The sequence below is a fragment of the Mobula birostris genome, chromosome 7, assembly GCF_030028105.1.
Source record: "Mobula birostris isolate sMobBir1 chromosome 7, sMobBir1.hap1, whole genome shotgun sequence".
Taxonomy (NCBI): domain Eukaryota; kingdom Metazoa; phylum Chordata; class Chondrichthyes; order Myliobatiformes; family Myliobatidae; genus Mobula; species Mobula birostris.
This window is the reverse complement of record NC_092376.1, coordinates 149,377,370-149,402,584: the sequence shown is the minus strand read 5'-3', so window position 1 is coordinate 149,402,584 and position 25,215 is coordinate 149,377,370. Positions and strand designations below refer to the sequence as shown.

At 41.2% G+C, this 25,215-nt stretch overlaps 1 protein-coding gene across 3 annotated transcripts in view; it reads left to right on the top strand.

Moving 5' to 3' along the window:
• Positions 1–2,668: 2,668 nt before the first annotated feature.
• The window catches only part of ddx46 (DEAD (Asp-Glu-Ala-Asp) box polypeptide 46), a 59,166-nt gene continuing 36,619 nt past the window's right edge, over positions 2,669–25,215 (top strand). For 2 of the 3 annotated variants that reach the window (XM_072263915.1, XM_072263914.1), the window contains exons 1-6: positions 2,669–2,773; positions 5,216–5,407; positions 7,179–7,217; positions 9,224–9,352; positions 14,898–14,985; positions 16,182–16,347. In XM_072263915.1, the coding sequence (XP_072120016.1) occupies positions 2,757–2,773; positions 5,216–5,407; positions 7,179–7,217; positions 9,224–9,352; positions 14,898–14,985; positions 16,182–16,347 (631 nt within the window). In that variant the 5' untranslated portion in view covers positions 2,669–2,756. The remainder of the gene's footprint in view (positions 2,774–5,215; positions 5,408–7,178; positions 7,218–9,223; positions 9,353–14,897; positions 14,986–16,181; positions 16,348–25,215) is intronic. The other variant, XM_072263916.1, reaches the window with a different exon arrangement.

The following is a 25,215-nucleotide window of genomic DNA, read 5'->3' as shown; positions in this document are numbered from 1 at the left end:
GGGAGGGTGGGAAGGAGAAGGCTGGTAGGTTCCAGGTGAAAAACCAGTAAGGGGAAAGATAAAGGGGTAGGGGAGGGGAAGCAGGGAGGTGATAGGCAGGAAAGGTGAAGAAGGAATAGGGGAAGACACAATGGGTAGTAGAAGGAAGTGGAACCAAGAGGGAGATGATAGACGGCTGGGGGAAGGGCAGAGTGAAATAGATATAGGAGAAGGGAGGGGGAGGGAATTACCGGAAATTGGAGAATTCTATGTTCATACCAAGGAGCTGGAGACTACCTAGACGGTATATGAGGTGTTGCTCCTCCAACCTGAGTTTAGCCTCATCATGGCAGTAGAGGAGGCTATGTATGGACATATCCAAATGGGAATGGGAAGCAGAGCTGAAGTGGGTGGCTACTGGGAGATCCTGTCTGTTTTAGCAGACGGAGCGAAGGTGCTCGACGAAGCGGTCCCCCAATCTTCATTGGGTTTCACCAATGTACAGGAGGCCACACTGTGAGCACCGGATGCAATAGATGACCCCAACAGACTCACAAGTGAAGTGTTGCCTCACCTGGAAGGACTGTTTGGGGCCCTGAATGGTGGCAAGAGAGGAGGTGTAGCACTTACGCTTACAGGGATAAGTGCCGGGTGGGAGGTCCATGGGGAGGTACGTGTAGATCAGGGAGTCGCGGAGGGACCGATCCCTGCGGAAAGCGGAGGGGGTGGAGAGGGAAAGATGTGCTTAGTGGTGGGGTCCTGTTGAAGGTGGCGGAAGTTGCGGAGGATAATATGCTGGATCCGGAGGCTGGTGGGGTAGGATCCGGAGGCAAGGGGAACTCTGTCCCTGTTGTAGTGGCGGGAGGATTGGGTGAGGACCGAAGTGCGGGAAATGGAGGAGATGCGAGTGAGGGCATCATTGATGACAGCAGAAGGGAAACCACGATTCTTAAAGAAAGAGGACATTTGAGATGTCCTGGAACGGAAAGCCTCATCCTGGGAGCAGACACGGCGGAGACGGAAGAACTGGGAATAGGGAATGGCATTTTTGCATGTGGTGGGGTGGGGAGAGGTATGGTTGAGGTAGTTATGAGAGTCAGTGGGCTTGTAGAAGATGTCAGTGGACAGTCTGTCTCCAGAGATGGAGACCAAGAGATCGAGAAAGGGGAGAAAAGTGTCCAAGATAGACCAAGTGAATTTGAGGGCTGGGTGGAAGTTTGAAGTAAAGTCGATGAAATTGACGAGCTCAGCATGGGTGCAGGAAGCAGCACCAATGTAGTCGTCAATGTACCGAAGGAAAAGTTGGGGAGCAGTACCAGGATAGGTTTGGAGCACAGATTGTTCCACATAACCAACGAAGAGGCAGGCATAGCTGGGGCCCATGTGAGTTCCCATAGCTACACCCTTAGTCTGAAGAAAGTGGGAAGAGCCAAAAGAGAAGTTATTAATTGTGAGAACCAGTTCCGCCAACCAGAGGAGGGTAGTGGTGGTGGGGACTGGTGAGGTCTATTGTCCAGAAAGTAGCGGAGGGCTTTGAGGCCTTCTTGATGGGGAATGGAGGTGTATAAGGATTGGACATCCATAGTGAAAATGAAGCAGTTGGGACCAGGGAACTGGAAGTTATTGAAGAGGTGGAGGGCATGGGATGTATCTCAGATGTAGGTGGGGAGGGACTGAACTATGGGTGACAAAATGGAGTCCAGGTGGGCAGATACAAGTTCGGTGGGACAGGAGCAGGCAGAAACTATGGGTCTACTGGGACAGTCAGGCTTGTGGATCTTGGGGAGAAGGTAAAACCGAGCGGTACAGGGTATGGGAATTGTGAGTTTAGCGGCTGAGGATGGAAGGTCTCCGGAGTTGATAAGGGTGGTGATGGTGCGGGAGACAGTGGTTTGATGTTTTTTGGTGGGGTCCAGGAGAGGCAACACTTCACTTGTGAGCCTGTTGGGGTCATCTATTGCATCCAGAGCTCACGGTGTGGCCTCCTCTACATCAGTGAAACCCAACGCAGATTGGGGGACCGCTTCGTCGAGCACCTCCGCTCCGTCCGCCACAACAGACAGGATCTCCCGGTAGCCACCTACTCCAACTCTGCTTCCCATTCCCATTCAGATATGTCCATACATGGCCTCCTCTACTGCCATGATGAGGCATGGGTTGGAGGAGCAACACCTCATATATTGTCTAGGTAGTCTCCAGCCCCTTGGTATGAGCATATAATTCTCCAATTTCCGGTAATTCCCTCCCCCTCCTTTCCTCTATCCCTATGTCACTCTGCCACATCCCCCAGCTGCCTACCACCTCCCTCATGGTTCTGCCTCCTACTACTCATTGTGTTTTCCCCTATTCTTTCTTCACCTTTCCTGCCTATCACCTCCCTGCCTCCCTTCCCCCACCCCTTTATCTTTCCCCTTACTGGTTTTTCACCTGGAACCTACCAGCCTTCTCCTTCCCACCCTCCCCCCACCTTCTTTATAGGGCCTCTGCCCCTTCCCCCTACAGTCCTGACGAAGGGTTCCGGCCCGAAACGTTGACTGATCGTCTCCACGGATGCTGCCCGACCTGCTGAGTTCCTCCCGCGTGTTGTGAGTCTTGCTTCGATAGAGTTCGCTGCGGGACCGTCGTTCCGTCCTCCGGCCAACAGAGGGCGGCCACACCTGGAGCCGGGCGCCCGCCACTTCCTCGCTTCCGCCGTGCATCTTGGACGCTGGAAGCAGCTGTGCAGGCGCGGAGCTGCTCCTTTTGTGGCCGCGGGCTCGTCGCGACGGCTGTCCGCAATGGGCAGGGAATCCAGGTACAGAGGGATGCGTCGCGACTGCGCCGGGGGAACTGCTGTCGGACGGTTCTAAGTCGGCGGTACCGTTTAAAAGCTGTGCTTACCGGTTTAGGCCGCGTGAGAAGCACCGGCGCAAGCCGCTTACTTTGGCGATGCGTGGCTGGGACCCTTCCCCAGCCGCCTCCCTCCACCGAGCTGATGCCGTCCTGCCTTGGTGAGCCTGGGAAGGACGTGTGCGGCACAGTCTACATCTGGTGTCAGACTGGCTCGTGTGGACCAGGAGGGTTGTGATTTTCCTCTCCGAGATGTGTCGAGAAATCTAATGAGACAATGGGAAAAGTAATTTGAAAAGGTTTCCTTTGACGTAGCTGCTGTTGAAATTCGGAAGTACCTGTTGTACCCGATTAAATGCCCAGGCAGTGATGTCAGATGAGATTTGCAGTAACCAGTCTTATTCTCTCTACTTCTCTTCTAATATTTATGGTTGTGCACTTGTAGTGCTACTGTAACACTATAATTTTCTGTAGGATCAATAAAGTATCTATCTCTCTATCTTGTTTCGGGACAAACTCTAATTTATTTGCCTGTACATACATTAAATTATTTTGAAGGATTTTATTCTACTATGCATGGTTTGCCAAGCTTGAAAAAAATCTAATCTTCCTCTCATCTACTGGACTCTCCAAAATCTGGAGCTTTTTGCATACTTTGCCCCTAATGGTTGCTATTATCACCTTCTTTATTTATCAGATTCCAGGACTTGGCCTTTGTGTTCCTGTTAATCATCTTCCAGTAACCGTTTCTGCCTTCACTCTCCCCTACCCCCCACCTATCTCCAGCTATCCCCACCTACCTCTGTCTTGCACTTGTATGACTTCCACTTCTCTACCTGTCTCGATCTGTCCATCATCTTTCAACATGTCATTCCCTCGCTCATCTTTATACTGGCTTTCTTCATTCTCCACTTGCAGTCCTGATGCAGGGTCTCAACCAGAAACATCAACAGTTCCTTTTCCCCCCAGTAGATGCTGCCTGACAGGCAGAGTTGCTCCAGGTTCCAGCATTGCCAGTCCCATACGTTGACTTGAGAAAAAAAATAATGCAGCTCTGGATAGGTGAGCTCTAGCAAATGGCTAAAAAGCTGACAATCAGTGGGAAGAGAACTATTTAATGTTTTGGATCAGGAACCTTTAATAAGAATGGATCAGTTAAAAGGCAAACACATTTTCCTTAGAAATAGAAGTTCAGGAGTAGGTGCTTCAAGTCTGCAACACAATCATAGCTGATCATCCACTTCAGACTCATCTATTTTTGCCTTCTCTGTTCTGATTCCTTTGACATGAAGTAAAATACCCACCTTCTTGAAGTAATGTAGACTGCAATGCCTTCTACTTGAGAGAATTCTATTGCTTCACCACCCTGTCGATTTTAAGTTTGATAAAAATAAAATGGGTGCAGTTAACAAAATGAATTTCTGAGTCCTGAAAAAGGGTCTCAGCCTGAAACGTCAATTGTCTATTCATTCCCATAGATGCTGCCTGACCTGCTGAGTTCCTCCAGCATTTTGTTAGTATTGCTTGTGTAACTCCCTGGTAAAGGTCTCACTGCTGATGTTGTAGGATATTTGAATTACGCCGCCCGAGAAAACGGGTTTTGCTCAAAAAATTGATTGGTGGTGGTTCTGGCTGAGGAAGAGCCAACTTGTTATTTTACAGGAGGTGTAAATAAGAGATGAACAAAGAAATGAAATGCTGGAACAGTGAAGTACAAAACACTATAGATATTATATACATTAAATAAATCAACATGCTAGAAATGCTTTGTAAACATAGGTTTCTGCAGCTTCTGTGGAGAAAGAAATACTGTTAATGTTACAAATTAATAACCTGTCATCAGAACTGCAGCATCTGAAACAGATTGGATCTGATTTGATTTAACAATTAATGGCCATATAGAAGTAAATGGGATAAGTGAAATTGAATAAGTCAAATAGAGATGTGGCTACAGGGTGATCAAGGTTTGCAGTTAAATGTGTAACTTTGGGAGTAGATGGCAAAATGGAAAAGGGCGTAAGTTACACAGTCTAAAGAATGGAATAAAGACTACAGAGGAAAATCAAGAAATGGTTTCAGTTTTGATGGAGACGTGGAGTAGGTGGATTGTCATAGGAGAGATTGGACTGGCTAGGCTTGTATTCTGTGGAGTTGAAGAGTGAGAATGAATTGATTGAAAAAATATAAAATCCTGAGGTGTCTTGATATGATGAATGTGGATATGGTGTTTCCTCCTGTGAGAGCATCTGGAACCACAGATCACTCTTTTAAAAAAGAAAATGAAGAAGTAGCAGAGGTTTGTGAGTTTTGGGTCTGAAATGTACCTGCTGATGCTGTTCTTTTTGATGCCTGATTTGAAAATGAATCAAGGTGACCATCTGAAACTGAAACATACATAATTTCCTAGGCATTACCGGAAGCGATCTACATCCCGAGGCCGTTCTGCGAGTCGCTCCAGGAGCCGTTCGCCTGCTGAGAAGCGGTCTAAGCTTGGGGATACCAGAGGTCGCTCACGCAGCAGGGACCGTGATCGAAGGAGGGATCGTTCTCGTAGTCGAGACAGGCGAAGATCAAGGTCACGGGAAAGAAAGCGGCTTAGGTGAGGATGTTGAGCCTTTGTGAAGTAAAAGTATTTCAGCTTATCGTAATAATAATAAATAATGTGGTGTTATGGCTAAATTGTGTTTGCAAGTTTACTTTTGTGACATAAGACTAGGTATTAAGTTGGTTTGAAACTAGAAGAGTAAGATTGTGATGACAATATTTCATAATCTGTTATGGACGGTGAGTTCAGTAATAACCTTACTGTGATTTGGATTTATAAAATAAACTGTAACCATTTATATCTTTTCAGTTGCCACAGATTCCAACTTCCATCGGTTGCTATTTTGGATTTTTATGTTTTAAATATCACACCTATCTTTTAATTAATCTCCAGGCTATACATTTTAGTCCCAGAAGTTCAGATGAAGACTGCTTATTAGGTGATATTTTGAACAATAACAGCTTTAATATTTATAGTTGTGTACACTCATTGGGTAGCAGTGTTGATATTCTTTATAATGAAACCATCCAGACTTTGTAAATAATTATTAAATTGTGTATCATTAATCAAATTTCTTACTGTTATATCTGTAGAATAATTAATTTATTGACTATTTTTCCAGCAAGTGAGGAATTGCTTTAGATAATATTTTTTCTGTATTGTTTTGAATTGTCATATTGACTTTAATTCATTGCTATTAAATCAGAGTTAAACATTAATGATAAGATGAGATGTGTGCACATATTGCTACTGTTTAAGTAATATGGTAGAACTTTTGTTCTGCTGAAAGCATCCTTTAATTTGTTTTAATCATAATTCATTGCTATAAATTATGAAAACTATATAGTTATATGAAGCATTTATATCTTAAAATATACAAGAAAATACTGCAAAGATTAGTGAATTTGCAGATTTTCTAATGGGTAAGAAGAATATGCTGATTTTATCCTATTAATGACCCATATAATGATTCTGACAATGCTGTTAATTCTTGAATTATTAGATTAATTCTCTTTGCACCAGAGTGATGACTAACACTTATAGAAGCGTATTTGAGAATGGCGGCCTTCAATCAGAATATAATGAATATTCCGAGTGTGTTCTGGTAGCTTATGATAGTATTAGATTTGATTATAGACTAATTTGAGCATTTGCAGGGAACTTTGATCAGCATCCTTTCCCTATATCAACATGCCCTCAAACATTCATTATATTTATTTTGATATTTACTATAATTTGCATGGATTTAGGTTTTTCATTATCTCTTAATAGCATATTTTGTTGAGTATTATGCATTGCCCTTCAATTAATCTAGTTGTATAAAATGAACCAAAACTATGCTCCCCAATTATAATCTATTTATTGTGCGTTATGACAGACTATCATTAATAATGACTACAATTGGATTTAATGCATGTGACTTTACAGTATGGGTATTCGTGCGTGATTTTCTTGCAGTAGATTTCTCCCATTTCAGACTAAGCTTTGACTGGGCAGCCTGAATAACACCAATGTTCCTGTGGCATGAACAGTGCTTGGTAACTGACCTTCTTGATTTTTCTTCCCCATTTGCTGTGGAATTTGTTTCGTATAAATAGCAAAATTTCACAACCTAAGGAATCTGTACCATTGTACAGAACTTGTTAGAACTGTTCTGTGAGAAAAAATGTGGTTGTTGTCCCTAATCTGTAGTGAAAATAGCAGCAGGACTAAAGAAACCAGAAATTTTAACCATTTTATATCCACTGCAAAATGTACAGCTGAATATAATTTAGTTTTGACTGTTTTATTTTCCGCTTTCTTTCCAATTGTTTATCTTACACAGAACACCACAGAGATGCAGAATGTCATTGGTCATGTCAAAGTGAGTAGATGGTAATTTAAACTTAACCTTAATCAAACTTTTAGCTGCTGATCCTGGCTCAGTAGCATTCTTGCCTGAGTCAGAAAACTATGAATTCCATTTCCACTCCTGAGTCTTGAAGAGACCATAAGACCTAGGAGCAAAATTATGCTATTTGCTTCACATTGAGCCTCTACAGCTATTTGATCATGGCAGATTTATTTTCGCTCTTAAACGGATTCTCCTGCCTTCTCCCCATAACCTTTCACACCCTTTCTAATCTAGACAATGCACACAAAATGCTGGAGGAACTCGCAGGCCAGGCAGCATATATGGGAAAGAGTACATGCAACATTTGGGGCCAAAACCCTTCATCAAGACTTTCTAATCTAGAACTTATCATCCTCTACTTTAAAGATACCCTATGACTTGGCATCCACAGCCATCTGTGGCAATGAATTTGATAGATTAAACGCTCCGTAGCTTTAAAAAAAAATCCTAATTGCCTCTGTTCTAAATGGACTTCCTGCTATTCTGAGGGCGTTCCCTGTGGTCCTAGACTCTCCCACTATTGGAAACAATTTCTCCATGTTAATAACCATGTTAATAGTCAGAAGGTTTCAATGAGATTCCCCCTCATTCTTCTAAACTCCATTTAGTACAGGCTCAGAACCATGAAATGCTCCTTGTGTTTTAATCTTTTTGGTCTTGGGATCATTCTTGTGAAACTTTCCGGACCCTCTCCAGTACCAGCACATTCTTTCTTAGATATGGAGCCCAAAATTGCTTATATTACTCCAAATGCGTCCTGACCAATGACTTGTAAAGCCTCAGCATGACATTCTTGCTTTTATCCACATGAAATGAATGCCAACATTGCATTTATCTTTATTATCACTGACTTAACCTGCAAGTTAACCTTTAGGGAACCCTGCACAAGGGCACTCAAGTCCCTTTGCACCTCTGATATTTGAATTTTCTCACTGTTTAGAAAATAGTCTACGCCTTCATTCCTTCTTTCAAAATGCATGCCCATACACTTCCATACATTATATTCCGTTTGCCACTTCTTTGCCCATTCTCCCAATCTGTTTAAGTCCTTCTGCAGACTCCCAGCTTCCCCAACACTACTTACCTCTTCCCCTATCTTCATAATTGTCAGCAAATGTGATTACAAAGCCATCAATTTGGTCATCCAAATCATTGACATATAATGTGTGTAAAAAAAAAAAAAAAAAAAAAAAAAAAAAATCCCAATGCCGACCCCCTGTGGAACATCAGTAGTCACTGGCAGCCAACAGTAAAAGGCTCTCTTAATTCCCACTCTTTGCCTCCTACCAATCAGCCAGTCTTCTCTCCATATTAAGGCAATCTTTTGTTATTGGAAGCACTATCTCTCAGATAAGGTCCAAAGTCCTGTCCGCCCTCTTATAAATGTGATGGGTCCCAAGGCTATTTTCCAAATATATAAGGGGAATTTGACATAGTGTGTAGGATAGCATTTATTATTCACCTTACACTAAGAATAGATAATTTGACAATTTATAGTATTGCTGTTCGTGAAATTTTGCTAAGTGCAAATTGCTCAATATGCCAGAACAATCATTTGTTTCTTGACAATTGCATTAGGAGATACCAGGAATGCAAATGACATAAATGTGAATTATTTCTGTGTTATATTTAAGTTTCTGTTGCTCTTAACTCAATGCAATATGTTAATTTACAGTATAATGTCTTATTTTGTGCAATTAGTTGGTTGCAAAGGTCAGAAAAAATTACTTATTAACAGACTTGCATGAAATGGGTATAGTTAATATACTGCTTGATGTGAAGACATTTGAGACTAGGAATACCAAATTTGTTTCCTTACATTTGGATTTAACTATACAAGATGAGTTTAAATATTTTCACATTTTCAATTCTTAATATAAAGATAAATATCTGAGAGAAAACTAACTGAAGATTTGTATGCAAATTAACTATAACTTGTTTTCACAATCATTGAAATGTAAACACTTCCATCGTAGGCGATCTCGCAGTCGAGAGAGAAGAAGATCTCGCAGTCGAGAAAAACGGAGGTCGTTGAGCAGGGGTAGAAGTCGTAGGTCACACTCTCAGCCACGCTCTCGGAGTCGCAGTAAGAGCAAGGAAAGAAGGTATTACAGATGATATGTGTAATTCATTACTTCTGAGTATCAAATGAAAAAGAAATTCAAGATCAGATGAATGCTTTAGTAGAAGTAATTAGTAGAGCTGAATACAGAGGGATTGTTCTCCTTGACCTGAGATTAACTCCTGAACCTTTTAAAAGATTTTGACCATTATTAACCTGAAAGAACAGTACTGTAAATTCAATAACCGGACCAATTGCTTCATAACCGGTTGACTTTGGACATCATTTATTCTTCCATTCTTACAAGTGCTGGTCTCGAATAACTGGACAGTGTATGTTGTATTACCAATAGTGTTGTTTGTCATTTCATCAGCAAACTCCACTGAAAACAGCACGGTTGGTTTTGCTTCCGTTCCCTTTCATCGTGTTCTTTACTGTCATTATAGAAGCTTAGTGGATTGTATCTCTTCTATGAACAAATATTTCATTACTCCCATTTTTTAAAGCCAGTATTATATTTTGTTGTCCACAACTGGCATTATGTTTCCTGCTATTCTAACAGCATATTCTTACTATCATTTGGCATCTTTAATATTGAGAAGCTTTCAAATTCATCTGGCAGGATAATGGAATAGTTGTTGGGGAGGTGCAATTAAATATGAAAAATAGAAGCAGGGTGGTGGTCAAAGGGTCTTATTCTAGCTGGAGGTCTGTGATTAGTGGTGTTCCGCAAGGATCTGTACTGGGACCTCTGCTGTTTGTCAGGTCTATAAATGACCTGGATGAAAATGTAGATGGGTGAGTAGTATGTTTGCAGATGATATGAAGATTGGTGGTGGTGTGGATAATGTAGAAGACTGGCAAAGAATATACCAGGATATAGATCAGTTGTAGATATGGTCAGAGAAATGGAAAGATCCTTAACAGTATTGATAAGCAGGGAGGTCTTGCATTCCAAGTTTATAACTCCCTGAAAGTGGCTACTCAGGTGTTTAGGGTGGTTAAGAAGACATTGGACATACTTGCTTTTAATAGTCAAGGCACTGAGTTCAAAAGTGAGAAAGTTATGTTGCAGCTTTATAAAACTCTAGTTAGGCTGCATCTAGAGTACCGCATGCAGTTCTGGTTACCCCATTACAGGAAGGATATCGAGGCTTTGGAGAGGGTGCAGATGAAGTTTACCAGGATGTTTCCTGGATTAGATGAGCCTGTGGTTGAAAAAACTTGGTTTGTTTTCTCTGCAACGGGGGAGTCTGGGAGGAGATCCGATAGAGGTTTATAAGATTAAGAGGCATAGATCTCTTTCCAAGGGTCGAACTGTCTAATTCCAGTGGGCATGTATTTAAGGTGAGAGTTCAAAGGAGATGCGAGGGACAAGTTTTTAACACAGTTCTGGGTGCCTGGAATGGGCTGCCTGGAGTGGTGATAGAGACAGAAACATCAGAGACTTTTAAGAGATGTTTAGGTAGGCACATGAATGTGAGGAAAATGGAAGGATATGGACATTGTGTAGGCAGAAGAGATTAGTTAGCCATTGGTTTACAACATTGTGGACGGAAGAGCCTGTAATTGTACTGTACTGTTGTATGTTCTAAACCTAAGACAATACAGCAGGCAAGCAGACACCAAATATAAGGCAGCATTGGATCTTTTTTAATGCAATGAATCTGACTAGTAAGGCAGAACCTGGAGCAGTGATCAGCACATGAAAAGATGATATCTTTTGTGTCTCAGAAACATAATTGATTAAAGAGCAGGGCTAGTAGCTCAATATTCCAGGGTATAGAATCTTCATGTGTTGGGGCAGAGTGCAAAAGAGAAGGTGGCATTACAGAATAAAGAACCCGTTACGTTGGTAATGAGAGAAGATGTTCTATAAAATAGGCCATATGGTTAGAACTTGTGAACAAATGGTTGGGATGGGGTTTGATCACTTTGGTGGCTGTATAAATTAGGCCTCATAACTGTTAAAAGGTAGGCAACTCTAGGCAATTCACAGACAAATATAAAACTAACAGGATTATAGTTGGTAAGTATTTCAATTGCTCCAATATTAGCTGTGATTATTTTCATGGAAAAGATGTAGCGTGGTGGAATTTTTATAATGAACCAGGACAGTTTGAGTCAGTACATGGTGTTGGTAGAAAGGAGTCTTCTTGTAGGCACGCTAGATCTATATTACATGAGTTTTGGGCCAGCATGTTCCCATAAGGGTGAATGACGTGAACACGAAATCCAAGGAGCCCTTGGATGTCAAAAGATGTTGAGTGCTGGGTACAAAAATAACAAGGAAGCATGTGGCAGGTACAAGAAAGTGAAAATGGGGCAGGAAGCAGGTTGGAAAGAAATAATCATAGTGCCTGTGAACTAGAAGTGAATGTTGACGCAAGAGACTGAAGACAATGGGAAACTAGATCAACACAAAAATTGCTGGAGGAACAGCAGATCAGGCAGCATCGATGGAGGGTCTTGTTCCAAAACATTGACTGTTCGTTTCCATCTATTGATGCCGAGTTCCTTCGGCTTTATGTGTGGGTACAAGTGAATATTGGTGGCTAGCCTCTCCCCTGAGAGGGAGACAGATGCAGGTAGGGCAGGGAAGAATCAGATGGCCCAAGCGAAGGTGAGACCAGGTTGGAAGTTGGTTGCAAAACCAATGAATTTTTCAAGGACTGAAGAAGTACAGGAAGCAGTCATCAATGTAAGGGGGGAAAAGTTGGAAAGTGGGACTGGCTAGGACTGCATCAAAGGTGGTTCTACAAATCTCTCAAAAAGATTGGCATAATATGTTTAAGTGATCTGGAGGAGGTGAGTGGAGTTGATTAAAAACTTAAATCTCTATGAGCTACAGTTAGGGATCAGACAGGAGAACAGCAAGTGTACTTCCTTTATTCAAGAATGATAAGTACAGGCCTGTGAAACTAATGTCTGTGGTAGGGATAGTTATTAGAGAATTTTTTGAGGGGACAGATTCATCTGTACTTAGAATGACAAAAATTAAACAAAGATGAAATGGTTTTGTTAGAAGTAAATCCTATCTGTCTCATTTGATTAAATTTGTCATGGAAGCAATGGATGCGGGCAGTGTGATTGATGTAGTGGGCATAGACTTCAGTAAGGCAAGAGCCCACATTGGAGACTGATCCCCAGAGTTAGCACTCACAGAATCCAGTGCAAATTCAATTCAAAATTTGTTTTGTAACAGGAAGCAGAGTGATGGTTGAATCTCGTTTAGTGATTGAAGGCCTGTAAACAGTAGTGTATGTTATTGCACATTAGCAATTTAGATATGATAGATATCATGTAGGAGACATGATCAGTAAGTTTGAAGATGACACAAAGATCAATAGTATTTTCAAAAATGAAGCGTGTAGTTGTAAGGTCCATTTGTGTATTAAACGATCATTAAGATCGGAAAAGTAAAGACCAATGGGATTTAATCTTGATAAGCATGTTGTAGTGCTCCTTGGGAGAGCAGATAAAGTTATGACTAATACAGTGAATGGTAAGGACTTGAACCTATCATTTAAATGCGCCTTAATGTAAAAGTCTAAGAATCCTGGAAGATGACAGCACCAATAGATAATGTAGAAAAAGGGGACCATTGTTTAATAGCTAGGCATAGAATATAAGAACAGAAGTTATAGCATAACTTTATAACATGTTGGTTATGCTATAACTGAAGTACCGTGTGCAATTCTTTTTGCTATTCCAAGGGAGAGACATGATTGCACTAGAGTGCAGAGGAGACTTGTTGATGTGCAAGTTATGAGGAAAGACTGGGTAGGCTGGGTTTATTTTCTTTGCAGTGGAGGAGGTAAGGGAGGAGTCACATGTTAGTGGTATATAGAATTATAAAGGTTATAGATACGATATTTAGAAAAAGACTTTTCTCCATGGCAGAAGTATCTAAAACTAGAGGGCATGGATCTGAGTAAGGTATAAGAGGATTGGATAGCTGTTAAGAGCTTTTTCACTCATGTTTTTGGAAACTGAAATGCACCACCTGAATGGGTGATGGAGGCAGATCCTCTCATAATATATACAAATCTAAATCAACATTTGATTGGTGAATATGTACAAAACTATGGACCAAGTGCTGCTAAAAGGAATTAATATAGATGGGTTCTCAATGATTATCACAGACCTGGAGACTAGTGGGTCTGTTCTTTGTGCAGAATGACTATGTAATGTGTGCCTAATGAGAATAGGTTGAGTGACATTGGTCTTTTCTCCTTGTAGCGACGGAGGATGAGAAGTGACCTGATAGAGGTGTATAAGTTGATGAGAGGCATTGATCGTGTAGATAGCCAGAGGCTTTTCCCCAGGGCTGAAATGGCTAACATGAAGGGGCATAGTTTTAAGGTGCAGAGGGGACGTCAGGGGTAAATTTTTCCACACAAAGAGAGATGTGTGCGTGGAATGCACTGCTGGCGACGGTGGTAGAGGTGGACACAATAGGGTCTTTTAAGAGACTCTTAGATAGGTACATGGAGCTTAGAAAAATGGAGGGCTATGCGGTAGGGAAATTCTAGGCAGTTTCTAGAGTACGTTACATGGTCGGCATAACATTGAGGGCTGAAGAGCCTGTAATGTTCTATAATTATGATTAAAGTTCCTACTCAACTCAGGGTGGACATTTTCTCCCTAACTTCCCATTCAAATACAAGTTTTTAAGACACTCAGCAGTAACTTATACCTCTCCTATGCAAATGAAGATGATAAGTAAGTACTACTTTTCCAAATGTAGCACTAGGTCAAGGAGATATGTCTCCTCTTTTGACATGTTCTAAATCTAGTAAAATGTGCATTTATATCTATTGACTGCACATTAAGACTAAACTTGAAATGTTAAGTATACTGAGATTTCCAACATCTCTTCTCTTTACCTTTTTCAACTTGTGCAACTCTCACAAAATCACAACATAATAATTTCAATGCTTTCCTCCTCAGAGAGTACCTCATCACTGTAGTTCATAGTAGAGAATCCTGGTAGAGAAGTTACAGAACTTTGACCCAATGGGAATTAAGTAACCCAATTGCTTCACTGATACCTTTATTTTGGAATTTTGGACAGCAGGAAACATTTGGTCTTATCGTGCATGTGCCAGGTTTGAGAAAGGAATGTTTTTCTGACTCGGCTATATGTAGTACCATTTTCATGCCAGTAGGTACATTCTTGTTATATATGGTCCTGCCCTGTCTACTATAAAATGATTAAAAATTAGTTCATGGTAAAATATTGTTGATCTTTTTTTTTAACTTAATATACAGCAACTGGTTTAGATGATGTAAAACTATCCTTTGTACTTATTTACATTTATTGTGGTAGACCTGAACTTATCTGATTGATGGCAGAGGTTGTTATGTATGGTTATCAGCCAGGATTCCTGTTTCTGCAAATCTGTCTGAAGGTGGATATGGTGAAAACATTTAAACAAAACAGTACTTGGAAATCTGAACTGTAAACGGAGGGGGAAAATCTCATTTGTTCAGACAGTATCCATACAAATTAACATTTCAGGATGATGAACTTGCGTCAGGCGCGCTAATGTGTCTTGAAGTTTTTGATTTTATGTATTTTCCAGGTCAAAATCCAAAGACCGTGTAGAAGCTACCAATGAGGCTGCTAAAGAAAAGAAAAAGGAGGAGAAAGACGATGACAAAGATGTCAGTGTAAGTGAATTTAGAAATAAATAACATATCATTTAGAGGTAACATTTTGTGACCCTGGAGCACCCAATTCAGGTACCTGCAGAATGTAGTCACAGTAGTAGTGTTGAGAAACCCGGTTACAGGTTTGCACAAGGTAATCCACCAAAGGTAGATGTAGTAAAGAAGTTGATGATAATCAAAAAATTGTAAGGGTTATAAATCTGAAATAAAAATGGAGAATGCTGCTAATGACAGATCAGGCGGTATCTGTGGGAATGCGAACAGACTTAACAGTTCAGATCAGTGACGTCTCAGTAGTGATATTTCTGATGAAAGGTAATGTTAACTCCATGGATGCTGTCTAGCTGCTGGAGACTTCCAGCATTTTTCCTTTATATATCAGATTATGCTGTTTATTGGGTGTTTACTGTAGTCAAATCACCAGAAATTTTCCATATCAAAGTGCAATATTCCAGGTAATAGAAATGTGAAATAAGTGGGAGTTAGATAGCATCTGTGGAAAGCGTCATGACCCATGCATCTTTTTTTTTTTGCCAGCCTGCATCATTTACTCAGTTTCCTGCAACTCATTAGTTGCAGAGATATTAGTTCTGCAAAACAATTGTCTTCAGTGGTGCTCTGCTGCTGGAATCTTGTTTTCACAGAACTTGGGACATACCAAAAGGAGCAAGTTATTAATGCACTGCTAGTAAATAAGATTGTTGCTTTGTTGTTTGACCTCAGATCCACTTTCACGGCCAATTCCTATAATTGCTGATTTCCTCTGAAGTCCTAAAATCAATCTCCTTCATACTTTAATATAGTTATTATATATTAAGTAGCCTTTGGGGTAGAAATTCCAGAAATTCACAGACTTTTTCTTCTCAATCTCGTGTAGCTGGCCTCCTATCCTCAGCCTTTGCCTTGTAGTTTAAAACTCTCCTATGTAACAGAACATTGTAGCAATAATTTGCACAATCATGAATCATAAGTACATAATGCATGGTGAATATTGTGATTATATACACAGGTATGATGCCAATAACTCAATGTAATTTATTCTTGAAAATGTAACAACTTTATGAATTCACAAATGTCTGTGTGGCATTTGTGTAGCAATGTACTAAATAAATAGAGGCCTGATGATATAATTTACTACAGCATAGAAATTTCCAAATGATGATATTTAAATATAAAATCTATTATTATTTTCCTAGAATTTTGAACAGAGCAAATTAGAAGAAGAAATGAGAAAACGGAAAGAACGTGTTGAAAAATGGAGAGAAGAACAACGTAAAAAGGTTGTAGAAAACATTGGTGAAATAAAGAGAGAACTCGAAGAGATGAAACAGGGCAAAAAATGGAGCCTTGAGGATGATGATGGTAAAATCCTTAATGAACATGTATGCTTCATGTGAATTTATGCTGAAGATAATCCCACAGTCATTAACTGTTTGATCACTGGGTCATTCTGATTTAGTAAGATAGTTGTGGAAGGATATATTTACTGTTTTGGCAATGTTCGTTTAGGTACATATGTTGTACCTGGATACTGCGAAAAGACCCTTTTTTGTCTTTTTGATAAACTAGTGCTTGAGAATTTTGTGTCTGTTTAAGAGGATAGATATTAACATGCTATCTTGAATTTCTTTCCTTGTTGTTTGGGACAGGCACTTAATCAAAATTCAAGATTAGTTTGGGCATGTGGATAAAACAGAAGGGGAAGAGAATATATTGGAAATAGTCCAATTTCAGAAATATTGCAGATTCTTAATCAGGTTAAAGTCTGGTGATACTGTGGTGAGTCACTCCTACCCATCTGAAGCCCTTTACCATCTATAAGGTACTGGCTAAGAATGTGATAGAGTTTGACCCCCTCTTACTGCTCCAATAATACTCAGGAAGCTCACTGCTACCCAAGACAAAGTAACCCACCTGCTTGTCATCCCTCCACCTGGTAGAACAGTTATCCTCAGCATCATTGGTATACTATTGTGGTAGCCTACCCATTACAAATGCATTATCAAAATTCGCAACCTCAAAGGCAAGGATGTCAATGGGAATACTGTCATCTTTATTCTCCTCTCCTAGTCACTCACCTTCCTAACTTGGAAATACTTTGACATCTCTTTGTCTGTGTGGGACAGAACTTCAGGAACAAATGATCTTGTAAAACATTGGATAAACTTAACCATGTATAATGTGGTGGGTGAAGAAGGTAGCTCATCGCCATCACATAAGGGCATTTTAGGATGAGTATACCAACCAGTGGTTACCTAAGTAAATAAGGTTGAAAGAATACAGATAAAAATTAAGATGATGTTGCCAGGTCTGGAAGACCTGAGTTATAAGGAAAGATTGAATAGGTTAGGACTTTTTTCCTTAGAATGTAGAAGATTGAGAGGAGTCATAGAGAAGTACAGCACAGAAAGAGGCCCTTTGACCTATCTAGTCCATGCCAAAATCATTTAAATTGCCTAATCCCATTGACCTGCACCAGGACCATAGCCCTCCATATCCCTGCTATCATGTACCTATCTAAACTTAAATGTTGAAATTGAGCTCGCATGCACCACTTGTGTTGGCAGCTCATTCCACACTCTCTCAACCATCTGAGTGAAGAAGTTTTCCCCTAATGTTCCTCGTAAACTTCTCACCTTTCACCCTTATGTCATGACCTCTGGTTGTAGTCCCACCCATCCACAGTGGAAAAAGCACGCTTGCGTTCACCCTGTCTATATGTAGGTAGGTGACCAAAACTGCACACAATACTCCAGATTAGGCCTCTCCACCGTTTTATACAGTTTCAACATAACATCCCATCTCCTGTGCTCAATACATTGATTTATGAAGGCTAATGTGCCAAAAGCTTTCATAGACATGACCTATCATGCACGAAGCCATGCTGATGATCCTTAATCAGTCCATGTCTATCCACATACTTCTATATCCGGTCCCTTACAATACCTTCCAGTAACTTATCAACAACTGATGTCAGACTCATTCGCCTATAATTTCCTGGTTTATGTTTAGAGTCTTTTTCTCTAAACATTGGATGAGCATTGGCTGTCCTCCAATCCTGTGGTAACTCTCCTGTTGCTAAGGATGTTTTAAATATCTCTGCTAGGGCTTTAGCAATTTCCCACAGTGTCTGAGGAAGCACCTTGTCAGGCCCTGACAAATTATCCACCCTGATTTGCCTCAGGGTAGCAGACAGCTCCTCCTCTGTAATCTGTACAGGGTCCTTGATGTTGATGACACTTTGCAATACTTCTATAGACTTGATTTGATACAGGTATACAAAATTATGAGGGGTATTGATAGGCAAATGCTCAATTTCAACTTTTAAGCAAAGTTTTGTTAAGTTTGGTTTACAAGTAGATAGAGCCATAGAACATTACAACACAGAAACAGGCCTTTTGGCCCTTCTTGGCTGTGCCGAACCATTTTTCTGCCTAGTCCCAATGACCTGCACCTGGACCATATCTTTCCATACACCTCTCATCCATGTACCTGTCCAAGTTTTTCTTAAATGTTAAAAGTGAGCCCGCATTTACCACTTCATCTGGCAGCTCATTCCACACTCCCACCACTCTCTGTGTGAAGAAGCCCCCCCAATGTTCCCTTTAAACTTTTCCCCCTTCACCCTTAACCCATGTCCTCTGGTTTTTTTCTCCCCTAGCCTCAGTGGAAAAAGCCTGCTTGCATTCACTCTATCTATACCCATCATAATTTTATATATCTATCAAATCTCCCCTCATTCTTCTACGCTGCAGGGAATAAAGTCCTCACCTATTCAACCTTTCTCTGTAACTCAGTTTCTCAAGTCTCGGCAACATCCTTTTAAACCTTCTCTGCACTCTTTCAACCTTATTAGTATCCTTCCTGTAATTTGGTGACCAAAACTGCACACAATACTCCAAATTCGGCCTCATCAATGCCTTATACAACCTCACCATAACATTCCAACTCTTATACTCAATACTTTGATTTATAAAGGCCAATGTACCAAAAGCTCTCTTTACAACCCTGTCTACCTGTCACGTCACTTTTAGGGAATTTTGTATCTTTATTCCTAGATCCCTCTGTTCTACTGCGCTCCTCAGTGCCCTACCATTTACCTTGTATATTCTACCTTGGTTTGTCCTTCCAAAGTGCAATACCTCACACTTGTCTGTATTAAACTCCATCTGCCATTTTTCAGTCCATTTTTCCAGCTGGTCCAAATCCTTCTGCAAGCTTTGAAAACTTTCCTCACTGTCCACTACACCTCCAATCTTTGTATCATCAGCAAATATGCTGATCCAATTTTACCACATTATCATCCAGATCATTGATACAGATGACTAATAGCAATGGACCCAGCACTGATCCCTGTGGCACACCACTAGTCACAGGCCTCCACTTAGAGAAGCAGTCCTCCACTACCACTCTCTGGCTTCTTCAATTGAGCCAATGTCTAATCCAATTTACTACCGCTCCATGTATACCTAGCGACTGAATCTTCCTAACTAACCTCCCATGCAGGACCTTGTCAAAGGCCTTACTGAAGTCCATGTAGACAATATCCACTGCCTTCCCTTCATCCACTTTCCTGATAACCTCCTCGAAAAACATGACCTTGTTGACCTTTGTTAATCTACCATGCACAAAGCCATGTTGACTACCCCTAATAAGTCCCTGTCTATCCAAATACTTGTAGATCCTATCTCTTAGTACTCCTTCCAATAATTTACCTACTACCAAAGTCAAACTTACCGGCCTATAATTTCCTGGATTACTTTTAGAGCCCTTTTTAAACAACAGAACAACATAAGCTATCCTCCAATCCTCTGACACCTCCCCTGTAGATACTGACATTTTAAATATACCTGCCAGGGTCCCTGCAATTTCAACACTAGTCTCCTTCAAGGTCCGAGGGAATACCCTGTCAGGTCCTGGGGATTTATCTACTCTGATTTGCCTCAAGATAGCAAGCACCTCCTCCTCTTCAATCTGTATAGGTTCCATGACCTCACTACTTGTTTGTCGTATTTCCATAGACTCCATGCCAGTTTCCTTAGTAAATACAGACGTAAAAAACCCATTTAAGATCTCCCCCATTTCTTTTGGTTCCATACATAGCCGACCACTCTGATCTTCAAGAGGACCAATTTTATCCCTTACTATCCTTTTGCTCTTAATATACCTGTAGAAGCTCTTTGGATTATCCTTCACCTTGACTGCGAAAGCAACCTCATGTCTTCCTTTAGCCCTCCTGATTTCTTTCTTAAGTATTTTTTTTTGCTCTTTTATACTCCTCAAGCACCTTATTGCTCCCTGTTTCGTATACATGTCATACATCTCTCTCTCCTTCTTTATCAGAGTTGCAATATACCTTGAGAATCAAGGTTCCTTATTCTTATTCACTTTGCCTTTAATCCTGACAGGAACATACAAACTCTGCACTCTCAAAATTTCTCCTTTGAAGGCCTCCCTTACTAATCACATCCTTTGCCAAAGAACAACCTGTCCCAATCCTTGCTTTTTAGATCCTTTCTCATTTCTTCAAATTTGGCCTTTTTCCAGTTTAGAACCTCAACCCGAGGACCAGATCTATCTTTATCCATGATCAAGTTGAAACTAATGGTGTTATGATCACTGGAACCAAAGTGTTCCTCTACACACACTTCCGTCACCTGTCCTAACTGGTTTCCTAATAGATCTAATATTGCATCCTCTCTATATATTGTTTAGAAAACTTTCCTGAGCACATTTTACAAACTCTAACCTGTCTAGACCTTTAACAGTATGGGAATCCCAATCAATATGTGTAAAATTAAAATCCCCTACTATCACAGCGTTGTTTCCTGCAGTTCTGCTATCTCTCTGCAGATTTGCTCCTCCAATTCTCGTTGACTATTAGGTGGTCTATAATACAACCCCATTAACGTGGTCATATCTTTCCTGTTTCTCAGCTCCACCCATGTGGCCTTGGTAGACAAGCCCTCTAATCTGTCCTGCCTGAGCACTGCTGTAACATTTTCCCTGACTAGTAATGCCACCCCCTCCCCCTTCATTCCTCTGCCTCTATCACATCTGAAACATCGGAACCCTGGGGCATTAAGCTGCCAGTCCTGCCCCTCCTGTAGCCAAGTTTCACTAATGGCTATAATGTTGTAATTCCATGTGTCAATCCACTCCCTCAGCTCGTCAGCCTTCCCCACAATACTCCTTGTATTGAAATAGACACCTCAGAAGATTATTACCACCACACACAACCCTTCTATTTGTGACTGTGCATGAACTTTTAACATCATTTATTTTCACCCCCACTCCACTCTCTGCTCTGGTACTCTGGTTCCCATCCCCCTGCAAATCTAGTTTAAACCTTCCCCAATAGCACTAACAAACCTCCCTGCAAGGATATTGGTCCCCTTGTAGTTCAGGTGTAACCCATCTCTTGTACAGGTTCCACCTGCCCCAGAAGAGGTTCCAATGATCCTGAAATCTGAAACCCTGCCCCTACACCAGTTCCTCAGCCACGTGTTCATCCGCCAGAGTATCCTATTCTTACCCTCACTGGCACGTGGCACAGGTAGCAATCCTGAGATTACCACCCTCGAGGTCTTGCTTTTTACCTTCCTACCAAGTTCTCTATACTCACTGTTCAGGACCTCCTCACTCTTTCTTCCTACGTCATTGGTACCGATGTGTACCATGACTTCTGGCTGATCACCCTCCCACTTCAGAATGCTGTGCACACGATCAGAGACATCCCTGACCCTGGCACCCAGATAATGTTATATGAATATAAGGAAAGACAAGCCAATGATTGTGTACAATTGCTGACAGAGCAAAGTGTTAAGTTGTACTACAGAAGCAAAATTCAAAAGGATGGAGAATGCAGGACTGAAGGTGCTGTATTTAAATGCGCATAGCATTTAGAATAAGGTGGGCAAACTTGTGGTGTAATTAGAGATTGATCAGTATGACGTTGTGGGCGTTACTGAGTCATGGCTGAAAGAAGGTTATAGTTGGGATATACTTTGTACTGAAAGGACAGGCAGGAAGGCATAAGCGGTGGTGTGGCTCTATCGGTAAGACCTGGAATTGCATCTTTAATCAGAGGATCAGAGAATGTCGAATCTTTGTGAGTGGAGTTAAGAAACTGCAAGGGTAAAAACACCATTATGGGAATCGTATATAGGCCTCCAAATAGTCACCAAGATGTGGGGTTGAGATTGCAAAGGGAGCTGGAAAGGGCATGTAATAAGGGTGATGACACAATTGTAATGGGGGACTTCAATATGCAAGGAGACGAGGAAAATCAGGTTGGTGTCAGATCGCAAGGGGGGAATTTGTTGAATGCCTACGAGATGGCTATCTTAGATTGGGTGTTGTATAATAACCCAGATTTTATTGGGGAATTTAATGTAAAGAAACCCTTAGGAGGCAATGATCATAATATGACTAAATTCATAGTGCAATTTGAGGAGAAGCATATGCCACATGTATCACTATTGCAATGGAATAAAGGGAATTACAGAGGCATGAGAGAGGAGATTGCCCAGGTGGATTGGAGGGAGTTACTGGCGGGGAAGATGCCAGAACAGAGGCAGCTGAAGTTTCTGGGAATAGTTCACAAGGTGCAGAGATAGATATGTCCCACAGAAGTTGTACTCAAGTGGCAGGGCTAGGCAACTGTGGCTGACAAGAGAAGTTAAGGACTGCATAAAAGCCAAAAAAAGGGCATACAAGGTAGCAAAAGTGAGTGGGAAGTTGGATGATTGGGAAGTTTTTAAAATCCAACTAAAGGCAACTAAAAAAAGCTATAAGAAGGGAAAATATGAAATGTGAGGGTAAACTAGCTAATAATATAAAGCAGGATACTAAAAGTTTTTCAGTTACATGAAGAATAAAAAGGAGGTGAAAGTTGATATTGGACCACTGGAAAATGATGTTGGTGAGGTAGTAGTGGAGGACAAAGAAATGGCAGATAAATTTACTAAGTACTTTGCTTCAGTCCTTACTGTAGAGGACACTAGCTGTATGCCAGAGGTCCATGAGTGCCAGAGAGCAGCAGTGAATGCCATTGCTATTATAAAGGAAAGGTCTTAAGGTGGACCAGATGGACTACATCCCAGTCCTGAAAGAGGTTGCATTGGTCATGATCTTTCAAGAAGCACTTGATTCTGGCATGCTCTTGGAGGATGGGAAAATTGCTAATGTCACTCCGCTCTTTAAGAAGGGAGGAAGACAAAAGAGAGGAAATTATAGTCCAGTTTGCCTAACCTTAGTGGTTGAGAAAGTTTTGGAATCCATTATTAAGGATGAGGTTTCAGGGTACGTGAAAACTAACGACAAAATAAGTCAAAGTCAGCATGGTTTCTGTGAAGGGGAATCTTGCCTGAAAAATCTGTTAGAATTCTTCGAGGAAGTAACAAGCAGGGTGGACAAAGAAGAGGCAGTCAATGTCAATTACTTAGATTTTCAGAAGGCATTTGATAAGGTGCCTCATATGAGGCTGCTTAACAAGTTAAAATCCTATGGTGTACTGGAGATATACTAGCATGGATAGAGGAATGGCTGACAGGCAGGAGGCAGTGAGTGGGAACAAAGGGGGCCTTTCTGGCTGGCTGCCAGTGACTAGTGGTGTTCCTTGGGGGTCAGTATTGGGACCACCACTTTTCACATTGTTTGTCAATGATTTAGGTAGTGGAATTGATGGCTTTGTGGCAAAGTTTGCAGGTGATAGATGGAGGGGTAGGTAGTGCTGAGGAAGCAATGCGATTGTAGCAGGACTTAAACAAATTGGAAGGATGGGCAAAAAAGTGGCAGATGGAATACAGTGTTGGTAAAAGGAGCAATAGTGCACACTATTATCTAAATGGGGAGAAAATTCAAACATCAGAGGTGCAAAGGGACCTGGGAATCCTCATGCAAGATTTCTGGAAGGTTAATCTGTGTTAAAGAAGGCAAATACAATGTTGGCATTTATTTCAAAGAGAATAGAATATAAAAAATAAAAAGATGGTGCTGAAGCTTTATAAGACACATCGCAATCGGAGTATTGTCAACAGTTTTGGTCTCATTATCTCAGAAAGGATGTATTGTCATTGGAGAGAGTCCAGAGGAGGTTCACAAGGATGATTCTGGTAATGAAGGAGTTAACATATGAGGAGCGTTTGGCAGCTTTAGGCCTGTTCTCACTAGAATTTAAGAATGCAGGGGGATCTTATTGAAACCTACCAAATGTTGAAAGGACTACATAAGATGGATTTGGAGAGGATGTTTCCTCTGGTGGGCATATCCAGAACTAGAGGACACAGCTTCAAAATTGCAAGGCAACCTTTTGGAACAGAAGTAAGGCGGAATTTTTTTTTTAGCCAAAAAATGGTGAATCTGTGGAATGTTCTGCCACAGACTGCGGTGGAGGCCAAGTCTGTGGGTATATTTAAATCAGAAGTTGATAGATTCCTGATTGTTCAGGGCATCAAGGGATCTGGTGAGATTGTGGTTGAATGGGATCCGGGATAAGCCATGATGAAATGCTGGAGCAGACTCAATGGGCTCAATGGCCTATTTCTGCTCCAATATCTTGTGGTCTACCTGGATAGTAGGGTTACAAAGAGCTATGGTCCAGGTTGATGGGGATAGGCAGTTTAAATGGTTTTGGCATGGACTAGTTGGGCTGAAGGACCTGTTTCTGTGCTGTACTCTACTGTGAGTCTAGAACTCAAAGCTATAGCCTTAGAATTAAGTTTGAAAAAAAGAACTTTGCTTAATTGGAATAGTCGGCCCTCCTTACCTGCGAGGGATTGGTTCCAGGACCCCTCGCGGATACCAAAAAACGCAGATGCTCAAGTCCCTTATTCAACCTGTCTCAATGCCGTGGACATTAGGACCCGGCGGTGGAGCTCTGAATCCACAGTGTTTCTGTTCACGAAAGTAATCACGATCATGATTGAAAATAAAGTGGAAATAATAAAGCAATCGGAAAGAGGTGAAACGCCATCAGTCATTGGAAAAGCGTTAGGTTACAGTCGGTCAATGATCGGAACAATTTTAAAGGATAAAGTGAGAAAGGTCCTTCCCCGATGAAAGCTACAATTATTACTAAGCAACGCAGTGGTTTAATTATTGGGTTTTGGGGTTTTGGGTCTTTGATCCTCCACATCAACCCGGCACGGATGGAGAGTGCGCTCGGGAGCGATCTGTCACTGGATCGAACTCGGGAACTTCTGTTCCTGAGCACGGCGCTGAAACATA